This window comes from Canis lupus, chromosome 11 (genome assembly GCF_011100685.1).
Source record: "Canis lupus familiaris isolate Mischka breed German Shepherd chromosome 11, alternate assembly UU_Cfam_GSD_1.0, whole genome shotgun sequence".
In the NCBI taxonomy this organism is placed as follows: Eukaryota; Metazoa; Chordata; class Mammalia; order Carnivora; family Canidae; genus Canis; species Canis lupus.
In genome coordinates, this window is record NC_049232.1 from 55,672,812 (window position 1) to 55,691,656 (window position 18,845).

The 18,845-nt window shown below is 52.8% G+C and overlaps 2 protein-coding genes across 2 annotated transcripts in view; both read right to left on the bottom strand.

The window, feature by feature from the left end:
* The window catches only part of TRIM14 (tripartite motif containing 14), a 33,242-nt gene extending 24,176 nt beyond the window's left edge, over window positions 1-9,066 (bottom strand). Inside the window, exons 1-3 of the mRNA XM_038553293.1 lie at window positions 8,913-9,066; window positions 5,057-5,964; window positions 2,314-2,409 (exon numbers count right to left, since the gene is read on the bottom strand). Of these exons, the coding sequence (XP_038409221.1) occupies window positions 2,314-2,409; window positions 5,057-5,964; window positions 8,913-9,066 (1,158 nt within the window). The remainder of the gene's footprint in view (window positions 1-2,313; window positions 2,410-5,056; window positions 5,965-8,912) is intronic.
* Window positions 7,439-18,845, bottom strand: part of CORO2A (coronin 2A) — a 49,290-nt gene continuing 37,883 nt past the window's right edge. Inside the window, 10 exon segments of the mRNA XM_038552914.1 lie at window positions 7,439-10,244; window positions 11,196-11,452; window positions 12,364-12,454; window positions 12,813-12,925; window positions 13,712-13,808; window positions 14,505-14,609; window positions 15,384-15,500; window positions 16,240-16,350; window positions 16,352-16,420; window positions 17,661-17,810. Of these exon segments, the coding sequence (XP_038408842.1) occupies window positions 10,113-10,244; window positions 11,196-11,452; window positions 12,364-12,454; window positions 12,813-12,925; window positions 13,712-13,808; window positions 14,505-14,609; window positions 15,384-15,500; window positions 16,240-16,350; window positions 16,352-16,420; window positions 17,661-17,810 (1,242 nt within the window). The 3' untranslated portion in view covers window positions 7,439-10,112.

Genomic DNA, 18,845 nt, shown 5'->3' on the forward strand with positions numbered 1-18,845 from the left:
CAAACTCAGCAGTAAAAAAAAAATAAACCGATCTGGAAGTGATAAAAACAAACAAAACAAAACAAAACTAACACGAGGAGACTTCTCACCAAAGAGGATGGACAGGTGGCCCCTAAGCACATGAGAAGACGCTCCTACCTCACTAGCCACTGGGGAAATGCAAATGAAGGCCATGATGAGGTATCACTGCACACCTACCAAAATGGCTAAAACACAAACTTGTGCAAATACTGAATGTTGGCAAGGAAGAGGAGAAACTGGATCTCTCATTAAGTTGCTGGTGGGAAGGTAAAATGGCACAGTCACTCTGCAAAATGTGTTTGGCAGTTTCTTAAAAAACTAAACATACAGCTCCATATAACCTACAATCAGCACTCGGCATTTATCCCAAGAAATAAAAACTATGTCCACACAAAAACCTGTACACAACTGCTCAAAGCAGATTTGTATTAGCCCTAAGCTGGAAACAACTAAAATGTCCTAAAATAGACCAAAGGTTAAAAAAAAAAAAAAAGTGGTACATCATCTGTGCTACTGGACTCTGGGATATTCAGCAATACAAAGGAATGAACTATTGATACATAAAACAACTTGGAGGGCATTATGTTGAGTGAAAAAAATCTCAAAGGTCATACACCATATGGTTCCATTTTTATGACATTCTTAAATGCCATAATCATAGAGATAGAGAACTAATTAGTGATCGCCCGGGGTTAGGGACTGTTGGGCGGGGGTGGGGTGGTGGGGGTGGGGGTGGTAACTATAGAGGTGATGCCTCAGGTAGATCTCGGTGGTGATGGAATCGTTTTGTATTTTGGTAGCAGCGCCTATTACCCGAATATGACAAATTGATGTAGAATTATATACCCACGCTGTCAATTCTGGTTTTGATATTGCACTGTAGTTAGGTAAGATCTAACCCTTGGGGCAAGCTAGGTGAAAGGTACACAAGGCTTCTCTGTACTACCTTTGCAACATCCTGTGAATCTGTAACTATTTCAAAATAAAAGTTTAAAAGTTGGGGAGAAGGTAAAAGAAAGTCCCATTCCTTAGATGAAGCTGAAATGTACCCCCTTAGACTCTGCACACAGGCCCTAAATTCTTTCCTTGGGGGCCCCCCAACCATATCTACTCAGAGATTTGCAGACAGTGAATCTGTATTCCGATTTTGTTCTTCTGGCTTTGCAGTGCAGAGCACCTCCCTCGTCCCTTCCCGAATCTTTTCAAATTGATGTATTTGCCTGAGCCGCAGAGAAGTGCTCTTATACTATATGTTGGCAAACTGAACTTCAATAAAACAAAACAAAACAAATCAAAACAAAAAAAGACAGGGTATTAAAAAAAAAAAAGAAGACATGAGGGACACTATTAATAATGAAGCTGGGGCCACAGGTGTACACCACAACTGCCTCCAGCATGCTGGGGCATGCAGTCATGGACAATGGATGTTGGGCCAATAGGGGGCCAATTCTGTGGCCTGGCCTGGGCATCTGCATCTCCACTCTGCTGTGGGCCTGGCCTCAGGAAGTCCTGGGTGCCAGCTACTCCCACAATCAGAGCCAGTCTCTGCCTGACTTGTGGGGGTCACTCCAGGGTTCATAGAGCCCTCAGGAGGAGAGGCCCTGGGAGGGCATCCCACCTGAGCCCTCAATTTGAGGAGGGGGCAATGAGACTGAGGGGGGTGGAGGGACCAGCTCAGTTCAAATTAAAGAACCAAAAGACCGGCAACTTTTTTAGTCAAGTGGCAGCTCACAATAATGTCAGCCCCAACTTCCCATTCCTAGCCCACAAAAGAATACATTTAAATAAACATTGTTATGGAGAAGCCTGAAGAAAGTACTTTCTTATGGAATATATTTATATCCTGTTCACTTTCTTTTGACAAAGCAGTGAAACCCAAAAAGCTACCTGCATGTTTAAAACACGTTTTGCTTTGTTTCTCGTGACTATGGGTGCAGGGGATGGACAACTAGTCCTCTGAGAGAATGGCCTTGGTGATGGTGGCAGGAAAGGCCATTCCTCCATTTTACGAGGCGCTATGTGGCAAGACTAGGGTGCCGCGCAGATTCACATAAAGCTAACAAAACAGAAGCTTTCAGGCTCCAGTGGCCCGGCCCCTTCATGGTCTTACACTTGATTTTGTGTTCTTTTTCTTAAAAAGAGCCCCCTAAATTATGGAAGTCCTAAACCCCACCAAATCTGATTTGCCCCTTTGACGCTTTTATTTTCCCTTGGCTACACATTGAGGAGAGACTTGTGTCCGAGGAGAAGTGTGGACATCTCAACTAGAATAAGGAAGAAATGTCCACTTGCCTTGAGCTTCTCAGCAGCGTCTTCTATTTGGGTTATGTTGCCAACTTGCTGCTGCTGCTTGGCTTCCAACTGCTTTAAACATTCTTGGGTGAGTTTCTGTATGTGAAGGAGTTAGGAAAAATTAATATTTAATACTGTGACTTTTGATATAACAAGCCACCCCAGGGGTCATCTCCCACCCCTGCATTTTGTTTCATCTGACATATCTGAGACTCACAAGGTGAGATGACTGGCCCAGAGTCATGGGACAAATTGGAGGATGAGCTGGAGCCAGGGTCCCTTGGATCCTCAGAGGCCGACGTCAGATATTCTTCAAACCCTGATGGAGCACTCCCCCTCCCCGGTTTCTCGAACAATCCCACTTATGACCTGATTTTCTCAAATAGGACCTTAAGGCAAACAGCTTGGGGACAGAGGAAGAGCATTAACTTATAGAGTCAGTATTAACTGAGCACCTACTATGTGCCAGGCCCTGTCATAGGGGCTGCCCTCATGGAACTTACATTCCAGGGAGCTATGGCTCTTTGGCCTGGACTGGGGTTCAGAAGACCTGCATGTGTGAGGTTTGTGGGGGTTCATGCTCCCTTCTCCCTCCCATCTGAGATGGCTTCCTTCCAAATCTCCATGTTTTGCAATTGCCATTTTTCCAAAGGTGTGCTCTGTGGCCCTCTTAAGACCCCACAGGTTTGACCTCACCTCTATCTGGACCTTCTTATGGCTGGACTTGTAGTCGGCTGCTGGGCCTAGGTCTGGCTGCCCAGTCAACTGAAAGCTTCCTGAGGGCAGGCCTGCTCCATTCCTGGCTCCCCCACAGGACCAGGGAGTGATCTGGAAGTGTTTGCTAAGTTGAACACAATGGCCAAGGGCTGCCAGCTTCAGGTGGAGAGCTGGGCCACCCAGCAAGTTGTGATGAGCATGAGCCCCAGAGTCACACAAGGATTCCTAGGTCTGAGCCTTGGCTCCCCTTTCATGTGAACTGAGCAAGTGATCTCACCTCTCTAAACCTGTTCCCTGGGCAGCCCGGGTGGCTCAGTGGTTTAGCGCCGCCTTCAGCCCAGGTGTGATCCTGGAGACCGGGGATCCAGTCCCACATTGGGCTCCCTGGATGGGGCCTGCTTCTCCCTCTGCCTGTGTCTCTGCCTCTCTCTCTCTCTCTGTGCCTCTCATGAATAAATAAAATCTTAAAAAAAAAAAAAAAAAGCCTGTTTCCTCAGCTATAAACATGGAGATAACCCCAGAGTGTTGCTATAGAGAATGACAAGTCCACAGAGTGCTTGGTATAGCGCTCGGCAGAGAGTAAGTACTCAACAGACAAAGTTCTTACTGTTATTTTAACAACCAACAAGCATTTGCTACTGTGTGTGGTTGTAGTCTAGGTGGTGGGTGGGGATGGGGACACAATGATAACCCACTAAGCCACAAGCTCAAATTCCAGGAGCACATACTCACCCCTACTGTGATTTCTAACACTTCAAGTCTAGCTGCTGGCCATCACCCAAAGAGAGTCCAGGCCCAGGGTGCTTCTCCTGTCATGCTAGACCTGGTAATATCCTACTCATCCTTCAAGGACAGTTCCAATGGCCTCCTCCAGGAAGTCTTCCTAGTCTCCCTATTCCTACCTCATATTGTCTTCTCTCCAGCTTCCCAATTACAATACTTGTCACGTTGTATTGTCACCATTTGTTCTCACCCCACCAGCCAGGGAACTCCCCCAGATCAGATTTGGTCTACTTGTTAATTCATGGTACAAGGTATGTGCTGAACGGATGTTTGATGAGTGGATGGAAGGATGATGATAGGCGAATAGCTGGTGTGTGGTACACAGGCAGGTAGGCAGGCGAGTGGACCTGCTTATGAGACAACCAAGCCCTACCATCTCTGGAAAGCAGCCACCTTATCTCTGGAAACAGCCTCTGAGGAGCTATTATTATCACAACCATTATATAAATAAGAAAAGGAAGACCTTGGAGGCAGGGGCAGGACTTAAACCCAGGACTCCACCAATTGGACCAACCCCACAGGGCACATTATCATCCTGGAGCTCCAAGGGTGTCACAAGGTGAAGAGAAAGGTCATTAATCACAGCCGACTTCTTGGAGGAGGAAGTGGATGGAATCAGCTGTCAGAGACGACGGTTGGGCCTGTCCATCCCAGGGAGGCAGACGGGTTTGACCGCAGCCACACAAGTTGCCCCCAAGGCTGGAACAGGGGTCTGGAGCCCCTGACCTTTATTAGGATTATGAACAGGTGAGGAGGGCCAGCTGTAGAGTCCTGGAGTCAAGCCAGGCTCAGCTTCCAGAGCCTTCCTTTTCTTATCAATAAAATGGCTGTCACAGCTCCCCACCAGGCTGTTAAGTGCATGGGATGGGACCTGGTGTGGAGGGGATGGATGGGTGGAGGGGAAGGGCCGAGTGGGTGGTCGGAGTCAATCAAGCCGTCCCCACCCAGCCCCTGACTCTGAACCCCGGGAAGAGAAAACCAGAGCTGTCCGTTCAAGGCTGACCTTCCAGCCCAAGCGGTGCGGTGCACCGGCCGCGGCGAGGTCAAGGCCATCTGCGGTCGGCGGGGCGGGGGGCGGGGGGCGCCCCGGTTCTCTCTCCCAAACCCACCTCTTCTGAAGCTTGGCTGCTGGTTCGCAACGACGGGGGCCGCCGAGCGGCTCAGAGCCCGCCAGCAAACCGACTGCCGGCCCGGCACGCTCCTCCCCGCCCGTTAGACCCCCGCGCGCCGCCCGCGTGCCCACCTGCACGTGGGCCGCCTCTTCCCGCGCCAGGACCACCTGGTGGCCGCGGTGCGCGCCGAGCACCGGGCAGAGCGCGCACACGCAGCGGCGGCAGCGGCGACAGAAGAGCTCGGCCACGCGGTCGCCGTGCTCCGGGCAGTGCCAGCCGCTCGGGTCGTCGCGCTGCGCGGGGCCGGGCCCCCCGCGCGTCCCGCTCGGCACCCCTGCGCCCGCCATGCAGCCCCGGGAGCCGGGCGGCCGCGGGCCGGGGGAGGGGCTCCCGCCGAGAATCGAAACCGGGCGGAGGGGCGGGGCGGGGCGGGGCGGCCCCGGGGGCGGCCCTGCTCCCCCAGGAAGGACGGCGGCGCGCGCCCGGCCCGGGGAGCGGCGGCCTGGGCGCCCTGCGGCCCGCGGGGTGCGCCCCCGCCCGCCCGCCCCAGCGGCATCGGCGGCCGCCGCAGGAATGGGGCTCGCCCCGCCGGGCCGGGCCGACTGAAGCGAGACGGGCTTCGCGCCCGGGGATGCGAGTGCACGGGCCCGGGAGGGCTGCGGCCCTGCGCACGGGGCCACGGGAGGCTGCGGCCCTGCGCACGGGGCCCGGGAGGCTTCGGCCCTGCGCACTGGGCTCCGGAGCTGCGGACCTGCGCACGGGCCCGGGAGGCTGCGGCCCTGCGCACGGGGCCCGGGAGCTGCGGCCCTAGCGCACGGGGCCCGGGAAGGCTGCGCCCTGCGCACGGGGCCCGGGAGGCTGGCGCCCTGCGCACGGACCCGGGAGGCTGCGGCCCTGCGCACGGGGCCCGGGAGGCTGCGGCCCTGCGCACGGGGCCCGGGAGGCTGCGGCCCTGCGCACGGGGCTCCGGAGGCTGCGGCCCTGCGCACGGGGCCCGGGAGGCTGCGGCCCTGGGCACGGGGCTCCGGAGGCTGCGGCCCTGTACACGCGATTCCGGAACCTGCGGCCCCCGGCGTGCTGTGCACTACCTCCACCTTTTACTTTGCCTTTGTTCTCTCTGCCCTGTTCCCGGCAAAGCCACCATTCCCGCAATTGCCAGAATCACCCTGGAAACTGCAGCCGCCCCAGGCCAAGTCTCCAGAGTCCACCAAACAAATTAGTACATTCAGCGAACAAGGAACACACTATGGGGTTTCCTCAAAAAATAAAAACTAGAGCTACCGTATGACTAGCAATCTCCCTTCTCTTCTCTCTGGGAGAGATACTTCATCCTGGGTGCATTGCAGCATTTATTCACTATAGCCAAGACGTGGAAACAACCAGTGTGCTTCCATGAATGAATGGATAAAGATGTGCTGTGTGTGTGTGTATAAACAGGGAAATGTTATTCAGACCTAAAAAAGGAAAGCCTGCCGTTCGCCACATGGATGAGCTTGGAAGACTTTTTGCGAAGTGAAATAGGCCAGGCAGCGAAAAACAAATACTGTTTGGTTTCACTTACATGTGGAATCCCAAGAAAACAAAGACCAAAAAGCAGTTGAACTCCCAGCAACAGAGTAGAATGGAGGTTTCCAGGGGCTGGTGGGTGGGAGAAAAGGGTACAAACTTTGAGTTGTAAGAGTCTAAGTTCTGGAGATCTAATGTATGGGATGGCGAGTATAGTTAATAATACTGTACTGTGTACTTGAAATTGGTTGAGTGTAGATCTCAAGTGTTCTCCCTACACACTATGTGAAATAATAGATGTGTTGATTAACTTGATGGTGGTAATCATTTCACAAGGTATACATATATTAAATCATCACATCGTACACCTTTAAAAATCACGTATAATCTAAATATATGCAACATTTTCAATCATATGCCAATAAAGTTAGGAAAAAAATTCTCAGTACCTATCCTATCCTAAGCTCTTAATACCTTTGATCCCTGCCCTATGCTCTATCTTTTGCTTGTTTCCAGACCATGGAATAGTAGGTTTTCTCTGCTTGAAACCTCTTTTCCTTAAATACCCTTGCCCTGCTTACTTCTATTTATCCTTCAGGTGTCTGCCTAAATATTACCTCCTCCAGGAAGCTTTCCTTGCTTCTCCCAGAGCAACCCACACTTCCCCTATCCTGGCCCTTGTCTTCCTTCCAACCATGACTGAAAACTTCAGAGAGCAGGGACCAAATCTGTTTTATCTGTTTCCCAGCCTGGTCTCTGGCCCAAAAAAGTTAGATACTCATTTAGTATCTGTGGAACAAATCAAGAAAAGGAAAGCTCCAGGTATTAAAATGTCTAGGCAGATGTTGTTTATTATTGTTGGATACATGTGCAAGATTTCACATGTATTTATTTTCACTTTTATTTCTTTTTTCTTTTCTTTTCCTTTTCCTTTTTTTTTTTTTTTTTTTTTAGAAAGGTAAAGGGAATTTCAGAAACAACATTAAAACAAACTATTTTAGGCACGGTTTCATATTAAAAGCATAGATTTATTTTATTTTTGATTTCCTTCTTCCTTCTATGATACAATCTTAAATCTTATTCCAGGAAGAACATTTATAGTAGCGCTAAGGTGGATACGCCCCAATGCTCATCTCTCAGTGCTATCTTCATTCTCAGAAAGTTCCTGAGTCAACAGTCGGGGGGCTCCCAGGGTATGGAGTAAAGAGATGAGCGCACATTCTGCTTGCCCGGAGTGTGAGGGCCTGGCCCTGCAGATGCTGGGCAAGTTCTACTTCATCAGTCAAGAACATAAACAAAAAATGCAATTAAAAAAATGGCTTAAAAAAATATTTGTTAAAAATTACTATCCCTCTCCCTTGCTGTGAAATAATTTAAATAATTTATTCGTTTTAAAAAAAGCAAACCCAAAAAACAAGTTTGTTCACAGATGCCTTCACATTGTTTTTGAGCATGATGTCTGGGTCCCGTAGGGGTCAGGAGAGTTCCAGAAGGTTATGTGCAGAGGAGGCACTGGGGTATGCTCCCCAGACTCAGCCCCACCTCCAGCTCTCTGCAGCCAGTGCCTGTGGGCATGATACTTCTTCATTCTCTGAGAATGACATGGGGATACTGTCATTATTCTGACCCTGGGGATAACGCCTGCCCGGCCCACGTTGGAATTAGAGTTGGATGTGCCAGTGAGTGGAGGTGGGAGGGCTTTGTAAACTGTGAAGTGCTGGCCACAAATCAGGTGGGAAAGGTAACCCCACCCAGGGGAGCTCTGCTTCCCTCACAACACCTGGGATTTGGTCTTTGGCCTTTGGTGAGTCCCACTGACTAAGTAAACAAGCTAGGGAATCTGGGCATCTAGCATGTGTAGGCAGACAAGGGAACCAAGCCACGGTTAGGGGAGGGGGCACTCAGGGGCACAGAGCCATCATTGAGTTGTAGCCAGGGGTCCCAGAGAGACATGGGTTGATGCTTCCAACCTGGAATGGAGTTGGAGTCCTAGAGCTTGTCTGATGCTCACTGTCCTCATCTTTACTGCAGATGGGTACAGATGGGCTGACCCAGTGGCTCTCCATCCCCACCGCATTGCAGAATGACCTGGGAACTTATAACAACATGCACAAAGCCAGGCCCCACTCAGGAGATTCAGCTTCGACTGGTCTGGAGTTGGGTGTGGGCATCTGTATTTCTCGAACACTCTTAGGAGGACTCTAATGTACAGCCTGGGTTGAAATCTCCCAGGATAGGTGGCCTCCTCCAGATGCCATCTTAGCTCCAGTGTTGGCCTGTGCAGTGGGCAAAACTCATCGACTGTACCTCCTCAGTCAGGAGGGGCACATTCAATTTCCAACATTCTCCATCTCAGCTGGGCTGCTGTATGGACCACTGAGAAAGAACTTTAGAGAATGGGCTCAGAACACAGATTCACAAAGGAGGGACACGTAAAAACTCTCAGGCTAGAAGGGGAACTTCAGGGTTATCTGGCCCTACCTCCTTGCCTAGTGCAGTCATCCCTCTCCAGAAGGCTCTGCTGGCACACTGCAGGGTTGAGGCTCCCTTCTTCCTGAACCGAAATCTGCCTATATCCTCTGGAGCGGGCAGGCTCTGTGGCCTGAGGGCTTTGGTGGTGGCAGTCATTGGTCATGGGCACCACTCTGATGTCTGCTCCCCCACATAAGGGATGGTGTCTGCCCACATTTGGCTGATTCTGGTTGAAGAGAGGATGGTTTTGGCCTCCTATCTGTGTTCTAGCATTGGGCCAAAGCTTGACTTATTTCCCCACAGTTAAATTTTCTCTGCCCGTTCACCAATGTCATGTGAGTTCCTTCGGCAGACCCATATCATCACCCTACAGATAGTTTTCCTCAGGTCAATGCCAAGGTTTCTTGTCTCTGGTGGCAGATCCTGTAGAGGGCAGCACACCCCAGGGTCCCCAGGTTCATATGGAGAAATTGTGACTGGGTTCATATGGGAAACTGAGCAAGTCAGGGGCCCAGCCGAAACAAAGGGATTCCTGCCACATGGGCTGAGAGCTGCATCAGCCCAGAAACAGCCGAAAGACAGACCCAGCAGACCAGAAGCTTGACCCCGCCCTGCCACGAACCCTCTGAGGACCTTGATCACTTGTCTCTCTCTGGGCCTCAGTTTGTCCACCTGTAAAATGAAGAAGTTGGGCCAGATCGTTGGTTTTCCAAACTTCTAAATGTTTTCTCAGAAGCAGCATTATGCATTCCACAGAAGCCAATATATAAATTGGGAAGAAGGGGCGCTATCTGGTTGGAACGGGGTGGAGGGGGGCCACGGCCCTCCTGCTGAGGCTTTCTCCCATTCTGTGGACCACAGCTTGAGAATCACAGGCAGGTCCCCCTCTCGGGTCCCTCCAGCTCTAACTTTATACAGTGCTCTTTCCCTTGAGAAGTAATAGCTCACTGTAGACCCTTAAAGACAGAATTAAACGGAAGGCAAGTTATTGTCTAAAAAGAGTCAATTCAGACACCATTGTTTTGAGAAGGCGATTAGAAAAAGGGCACCACATCCCCCCACTGGAATCTTTCAGCAACCGAGAGTTTTTCGTTTTCTGGTAAAAAATATAGAAATAGTGGTTGTTCTTGGGGGACTTGTGGTTTGGTTCTGGACCTCCCCATGGAGCCGAGTGGTGTCCCTGAGGGCGGGGAGAGCAGAGATCTCTGCTCAGAACCTCTCTGAGTTCATCCGAGAGTTTTTGACCTCCAGTTCCAACTGTTTGGCTTGGACCTCGCGCTGAGTCAATAGCTCCCGGAGCCTTCGGATCTCCTCCTGCTGTCGATAGAACATCTGTAGCAGCTGGGAAAGCACAGAACAGAGGGAAAGATCACTCGATGTCCTGGGATGTGAGGGCCCAGAACAACAGCAGGAAGGACAAAATATTGCCCCCTTTTCCTGCTCAGAGAGGCAGAGGCGATTAATGTGCCTGAGGCGCTTAGGGAATGGCCATCGCACAGACCTTTATAAAAATCTTTTCTTCACCCGACAAGTGAGATTTTAAATGACTTTATGTTTGAGACATTGTGTGCCTCCTTGGATCCCCCGTGGAACAGAGGAAAGGATGCTTGGTCCTGAAGTCTGGAGATCCCTCATCTGTGGAACTCGCTGAACTATGTGACCTCAGGCAAGTTACTTACCCTCTCTGAGTTTCAGTTGGCTCCTTCTAGAAGCTGGGGGTCAGAAAATGAACCTGGGCACTATCATAATTGCTGTGCTGTGGAGAACAGTACTAGCTGTCAGATGCTCCCCTTTAAGGATCTTTGCCATTGCATGCTCACAGCACCCCTACAGGGGTGGTGGTGTGAGCGCCCCAGTGCGCTGCCACCATGGGAACAGAAGCTAAGAGAGATTCAGCCCCTGGCTCTGAGGTCCTACAGTCCCTGCTCAGCAGAGGTAGGATCAGAATCCCTCCGGGAGATGCCAGCCCCTATGTTTTTAGCCACTACATGCTGACATCCTTTCCCAGGTGGAAAGGATTCAATCGGGTGATAGGTCACAGTGCCTACCACAGGACCTGGCACACAGTAGGCCCTGAACAAATGTTGACTCTGAAACAGAAAATCCTCGTGTCAGAATGGGAACGGAGGGACTTTAATACCAAACCAAACCCCCTGCATCTTGCAGTCAGACAGTTTTCCACCATCTATAGGTAACCTGGCCATCTGGGCAGACATATAGCGCTCTGCTGGCTGTTTTAGTCACCCCTCATCCTGTCCCGAGACCATCTCTCTCCCCTCCCCCCGTTCACACCTCGTTCTCTGTCTTTGGTGGGGGACACTCAATGTCAAAGCCGTTTGTAAGCCGTGTTTTCTTCTCTTCCAGCCTGCGTTCTGCTGCCTGCCTTGGCACCTTCTCTTCCACCCGGGAGAAGGGCTTCTGACCATCTTCTACAACCAACTTCTCTTTTTGATTGAAGGGGGTCGTGGGCTCGGATGGGGGTCTCTCAGGGAGCAGTGGCTGGGGGCTCAGCAGCTCAGAGCAGGGCCTCAGGGACACCAGAACTGGTCCTGGGAGGGAAGCAAAAGGCTGTAATGGGGCCTGAGTGCTCATGAGCAGATGCTGACACCCTCAGGCACAGAGCCACACACAGACGCACAGAGCCCCACACAGGAGTAGAGCTCTGGCCACAAGCAGACAGGAACCAGCCCACACACAAGGGCACCAGAGTGCAAACACACACTCAAGTGATCATCTAAGCAAAGCCTGGTTTGCAGGAGCAGCAGAGGACAAGCCCTGGAGCTGCACCCCAAATGCCACGAGTGCTTCCAGTGTCCTTGCTTTGTAGGGACAGTCCCACACACATTGCCTTCTGTCATCTACCAGTTTCTGAATCCTCCCAATGGCTCTGAGAAGCAGGGGAGGCCAGGGATCACAGTCTCAGAAGAGACAAGGGGACCAGAGAGGAGCAGACCAAGTGTGACCCAAAGCGGGGAGGAAGAAGAAGAGGGAGGTCCCAGGCACAGAGGCAGCTGCTGGAGCAGGGCTGGGGAGCACTCATTGCCTGCCTCCCCTGGGCTTGTCCTTAGGTGGACAGGATGGGGAGGGTGTCAGCCTAGGGAGGAAGGGCCTGGGGTGGGACCTACTGCCTACAGGGTCTCTCAGGTTGAAGAGTAATTGCAAAGGAGGGATGAGAGGATGAGCAAGGGCACTCAGCTGAGACTGTCCACTCACTCTGCACAGCCTGGAGTTTCAAGAAGTTTTCTATAGAGCAAAATCCCTTGATTTGGAAGTTTCCTGAGCCACTTGGGCCAACCTCTTCCTTCTTGGAGCCATATGTGACCATCCTCATCAGTGGGGACTGACTGTAAAGGATCATTTATCTGGAAGTGTGGGATCAACCCCTTCTCAGCTACTTGGGGCCACTGGACACTCCATTTCCCCTTGCATTTGCATGGGGCCTTTTGCCTGCCTCCCTCACCTTTATTCATTCCACGGAGCCACTCCTGGGCTGTCAGAGAGGGCTGGGCTCCTGCCGTGGGTGGGTAGATGTCCTCTTGGTAAGACTCCGACTGTAGAAGAAGCCAGGACGGTGAGGGCTGTGGTAGCAAGGAAGCCGCCCGGATGGGAGGGCCCTCAGGGAGCTGGGGTCCAGGCTTTCCCCACCTATGAGTTGATGAAACTGAGGCCCAGAGAGCAAAGAGACATGCCCAAGGTCACACTGCAACTCAAGAGCAGAGACCAGGTGGGACTCAGAACGCTTAGCTCCCAGCAACACTGCACTGACAATGAGAAGGGTCTTCCCCTTGAGGACTGGCCATCAGCCTCTCTGCTGCCTCCCAGGGACATGGGCTCCGGGCCCCAGGTCCCAGGGCCTGTCCTCTCCAGGAGGGGCTCCCGCCTCCCTCACAGATGGCCATACCACCTTACCCGCCGAGGTACAATCATGGATATAGGCTCGATGAGGCCTTTGGTTGTAATCAGCTTGTAGAAGCGGAAAATCTCGCAGGAGGTGACGTCGAGACCTCTCTTTGGCATGATACCTGCGGGTGGATGGCCAAGGAGGACTAGAGGTTCCGACTGGGCTGGGGTCACAGGGACCCAGTGTGAGTGGCAAAGCCAGGCTGCACACCTGGGCATGAGCAGAGAGCAGCCTTCTCCCACCACCCTTCCCTCTACAAGCAGCTCATGAGCAAATACCTAGGCAGGGCTGGGCCCTGTGCTGGGGAACTGGGGTTGAAGTAATCAGACTTGGTCCTCATCCTCAAGGACTTCAGGGATGTTAGCTAGGCTCTTACAGGAAGCGTGCTCTGCTCTAGACCTTCCACGACCACCCCTCAGCTTGTGCCCAAGCTGCTCTGAACAGAGCTCCTGTCCTCGTTTTCTCTTGCTTAGTGTTAGCACGGTGCCTTTGCGTTTAATCTAGCCGTGTCTTCACTGAAGTGGGTTTTGTATAGACAACATATAGACCTGTCTTGTTTTTTTTTTTTTTTTTCCTTATTCCCAAATACACTTACAAGTACGGGCCCTCCTAGGTCAGCCTCTCTTAAGGTCGTGGCTATAGTTATAACTGCTCTGCCTTGGCCTAGAACACCTTCATTCTCTGCCCATGCTGTGCTCTGCTCCCCTTTCGGCCCCTCAAGTGTTGCCTCCTCTGGGAAGCCTTCCTTGACTTCCTGCCACTTGCTCCCGGAGAACCTCCCGCACACCTCCCATGAGAGCTCCCATAGGGCCAGCGCTGATCCACCATCTGCCCTCCCAATGAGGGCCCTCATCGGACTCGTCTCCGTTACCCCAGACTCCAAAAGGCCTCAGTGGTCCACACTCACCGATCCCCTTCTGTGGGGTAAGGGAGCGGTATTCAGTCAGGTAGCTCAGGTGAGGTTTGTCGGCGCTCACCTCATAGTAGCGGATGTTTCCATCTCCCTGAGGAGGAGGGGGTACAGCTCAGAGCCGGTTCCCATCAGCCCCCTCCTGGCCCCCGCTGCCATGCAGCAGAAACCTGGTGTTCACGATGACTGAAGTGCTGGCAAAGCCACTTCACATAAGAAAACATCAGGGAACTGTCACCAAAGCAGCAGGGGGTCCCCATTTTAACACCCCAACCACGACCCAAAGCCCACCTATGTGCCTTCCCAAGGTGGGAGCTCTGGGAGCACAGGCCTGAATCCCACTCCCAGCTGCACATAAAGGTCAGAAGTGGCGTGTCCTGGGACCACCCAGTGGGTCTCACCTGGTTGCCCATGTCATGGTGACTGGGGAGGGGAAGGGGGAGGAGCGCTGCTCCTGACATTGGTGGGGAGGAGCTACGATGTCAGGTACAAGATAGTTCTAAACAAAGACAACCTGCTCCCCGCCCAAAACCGATGGTACCCCTCTTGGGATACAGCCACTTGTCCCACCTCATCTGGTCCCAGAACTGAGGAGGGATAAGCCTGGGGGTTTCTGACCAAAGGCCTGGCCCTGGGTGTTCCTTGGGAGCCAGGAAGGTGGGACAGGGAGAGAGTGTCCAGTAACTCCTGCCTGTCCCCTGCTGCCTGGCTACTGGCAGGGTTAGGCGGGGGGAGTTCTGCTTCCTGCCTCGGGGTACCAGCAGTCACCTCCCTCCCGCACCAGGCTGACCTTCCCCACCACGTAGAGCATGTTGGTGTCTACATCGTAGAAGGGAAATAGCACGCCCGAAGAGCCATCCAGGTCCACCTCTGAGAGAGGCACGGAGAGGTTGTCCTGCAAGGGAAGGGAGACCGGGAAGGCCTGGGGGTCACTCCCGGGGGCCCTCAGTGGTGTTCTCTGAATTAAGAATCCCCACCAGGGGGCTCTGAATGTGTGTGTGTGTGTGTGCACATGTACACGCACATGCATGTGTGCATGTGAGAGAGGGGAGAGAGAGAGGCCACCACCTTTTATTTTGCCGGCATTTTGCTTTCAATGGATCACCTCTTACACCCCTGATCGCACACAAGGCCTCCCCTGCTTGCTTTGTTACTTGTTGTAAAAGATGAAGAAGGATATTCAGAGAGAGGCAGCGATCTGTCCAGTCTTTGAAACTCTAGCCACGTGCCCCTTCAAATCAGTGCTGCTTGGCCTGGCCCTCACCCTCACCCCGACCCCCAGCTGCTCTCCTGCCCACCTGCCCCAGGGCTCTGTTCCAAGCCCCTGTCCAGCTGTTCCCTCTGTTCAGAAGGACATCTCCGCCCTCTCTGCCCACCCTCCCCCTGTCCTGGTCCCTGAAGTGGCCACCTCCCCCCTTTCCCCACACCACGGCCACTCCCTCCTTGAACGAGAAGATGCACAAGGTCTGCGCTCGCTCCATCCGGCTGTTGGCATCCCCCCATTTTTCATCCTGCATCCTTAGCGCCAGGCAGGCCATGCTAAGTAATGAGTAAGGGAATGAATGAATGAGTGAATGAATGCTTGAGCACTGAGTAAGGGAATGAATGAATGAGCACTCAGCCTCTGGGTGATGGTGAGGGGCAGTGTGGGGTGGCAGGGGAGACTCACCTGGTCCCACACGGCCAACTGCCGGTTGTTCCATCGCGATGTGCCCGTGGACAGCAGCTTATTCAGATCCCCCAGAAATAGCACTTTGTTGGCTCGGTGCCCCGTGCAGTTGGCTTCCTGGGCGGACATGTGCGGTCAGGGGGCTTGCGGGCAGCAGCTAGGGGCTCTGGCCTCCCTGCCTTTGCTGCTGCTGCTTTGTACCTAAAATACCTTCCTTGTTCACCCTAGCTCTGATTAAAGAAATCTTTCCAGAGGTACTGCCTCCAGGAAGCCTTCCGAGATCCTCCACCCACAGGGATTCTCTCCCAGGATTTTTGCTGAGAGTTCTTTTCCTGAGCTAGGATAGAGGCAACCTTCGGCTCAGCTCCATGCTCTTGCTGAAGGATGGCTGAGCGCTCACTGGATGCAAGGCATGGGGCTAGGCAGGCACTGTCACCTGGGTTATCTCGTTTCATCCTCCTGGAGGAAGGACTAATGGCCCACTGCTGCAGATAAGGAAGCGGAGGCTCAGAGAACAGAACGTGCTTGCCTACGGTCAAACAGTGGACGGGCAGTAGTGCCATGCCTCCTGGCAGAGCTGAGGCACACCGACAAGTTCTGGATTAGACCACGTTCAAAGCTGAGCTTTCAAAGTGGACAAATCACCTAACCTCTCTTCGGCCTCTGTTTTCTCATCCAAAGCATGGGGGTGACATATCCTACCTCCCAGCAGTGCCAAGAGGACAGATGGAGGTAGCACATGTGAAGGCTTGGCCTCAATGCTGATAGCATCACAACCCTGTTCTCTGAAGCCTCCCCAGCCCCTCACCGCTCCTTGCTGCTCTGCCCCCAAGACAGACTCCAGCCCAGCACAGACCTGGAGGACGGCCCCTGCTCGGGGGTCAAGTATCCGAATCTTGCGGTCTTTACAGGTGGTGGCCAGCAGGCTGCCATTGGTGTTGAAGGACATGGAGAGGATCACGCCTTGGATGGCAGCCAATTGTCCTCACGGGGTTCATGATTACAGACTCCTTTGTGTCCAGGTTCCAGACCATCACCTGTACAGCAATGAGCTGGCTCTGAGCACAGTGGCCACCCCCACCCCTGGCTCCCACAGTCGCACGCCCGCCAGGCTGCAGTGAAACACGGTATCCCCAGGAGGGAAGCCACAGATGGCAGTCTGGCCAAGAAGCCTTGGGTGGGAGGATGGATCTGCTGGCTGAAGCTACTACGTGGCAGGAGGGGAAGCCAGGAGTCAGGCTGTCTGGCGGTGAAAAGAAAACACCATCTGCTTTGGAGCAACAAAACAGCCATATCGGAAGGACCCCAGGGGATGAGCTTGTCCGGGGGTTTCAAACAATTATTAGCAGCAGTTTCCACCTCACACAGATAAACAGCGCTGCCACATTTAGCTGCATAGGTTGTGCACTGCACAGCTCCACGGCAATCCATTCCCATAGCCTGGGATGTGACTCACACTCCCTGGAGTTGTGTGCAGAATAACTTGCACAACCATAGGTGGTAGCCCTGCAGACACATCCTACATAAACAGACAAAAGAGCACTTCTGATCAGAAGGGGCAAGAGGCTCTGCCAAAGTGCCTCTGTAAATCCCTATGTTATGAAGGGAAGAGTTTAAAAGCCATGGCTATGGTCACATCCACCCATTTGTGTACAGATTGAGAAACTGAGGCCTATAGAAGACAAGGGACTTTCCTAGTTCATACTGCAAGACAGAGACTGAGTTGGAATAGAATCTGGAGCTCCTATACTATGAATTTTCCAGCTTGGCAGTCAATGGGGAGGTGGGAAGCTTCTCTGGACAGGGTCTAGCCCAGCTCTTCCAGGAAGACTAATGGGTTGAATAGTGTATCCCCTTCCCCCACAAAACTCATGTCCACCCAAAGCTCAGCACATAACCATATTAGGGACCAGGGTCTTCGCAGATATAATTAGTTCTGATGAGGTCATACTGTACTAGGGTGGACCCTACATCCAATGACTGGTGTCCTCATCAGAAGACGGAAGGATACACAGAAACACAGAGGAGAAGGCCACGTAAAGCTGGGGGCAGTTGGAAGTGATGCAGGTGCAGGCCAAGGATGCATGGAGCCACCAGAAGTTGCAAGAGGCGTAGGAGGATTCTTCCCCTAGGGTCTTTGCAAGGGAGCATGGACCTCTTGACATTTTGATTTTGGGTTTCTGGTCTCCAGAACTATGTGAGAATAAATTTATATTGTCTTAAGTGCCCAGTCTGGTCATGTTAGGGCGGCCCCAAGAAATGAGTGCATGAACTCACCTTGTAGTCGTAGCCAGAGCTGAAGAGGATGTTGGCGGCCGTGGGGTGCCACTCCACCAGGCCCACCCTGCGGGTGTGGCCTATCAGCTCCTTCTTGCAGGCTGTGAGGTTCTTCGTCAGCAGCTGCTTGGGGATGTCCCAGATCTTAATCTTTCAGGGGAGACACAGCCAGCAGGGTATTGTTATGTTAGCCAGGGTCACCTTGGTACCCCAGCCACCCTAAGCCACAGAACTGGAAGTGCTCAGTGGGGTGCTCTCTGTATTCATTCTCTCACGCCGTGGAGGGGCAGCTGGAGCCCTCAGAGGGAGAGAAGCTTTGCCAAGGTCTTCCAGCCCAAGCAGGGGCTCCCATTGCCAGAGTTGAGCCCAGGCCTCCGAATCTGCCTCCTGGTCACCCGTGCCATCCTAATGAGCTGAGCTGTGGGCAGCTGGGTGGGCCACAGGTCTGACTCCCAGGCTGGATGTCAGACCAAATCTGCCTCCTAGGCCTAGAATGTCTCTCAAAGTACAGTTGTCCCAAATGCTCAGGCTAGAACCTCAAATGCCAGGAGCAAGAGTTTGTGTTCTGTCGTCAGAACTCTAGGGAGCCAGTGCAGTCTCTGGAGCAGGACAGGGTAGGGACGAACTCTTTCATTTGGAGTGGCCCCTAGGATGGCCTGAAAGAGGAAAGATAAAGGGCAAGAAGGCCAGGCTGGATGGGGTCGTGGGCTGTATTCCACAGTAAGGGCCTGGGAAGAGGGGCCAAGGGCTTCCTTTCAGAGTAGTGTTGTCGAGGATATAAGGGTAGAGAGTAAGCTCCATGTTACAGAGGCTGGGGACGTGGGGGTGTTCTGTCGTCCTTCAGAACTCTCAGACCTCTATGTGATTGGACGCCCCTTTTCCCACAGGGTTTCCAGGTAGACTTTGCTTTCTTTGTTTTTTGTTTTTGTTTTTTTCAGACTTTGCTTTCAATTCAACAAATATTTATTTCCTGGTCATCTGGATTTAAAACCAGCAAGGCAACCCCACGAGTGCCAGAGGCTCCCCATGATGTGTTGGGTGAATGCTGTTCCTGCACAGAACTGGCCGCAGCTGGAGGGTGGACTGTGGGCAGATGTGTTTGGGAGGCACAGACACGGCCCCCATGCTGCTCAGAGCTAGAGGGCCACCCCTGCCCCATAGGCCCCCTGGGGACAGGGAGGAGAC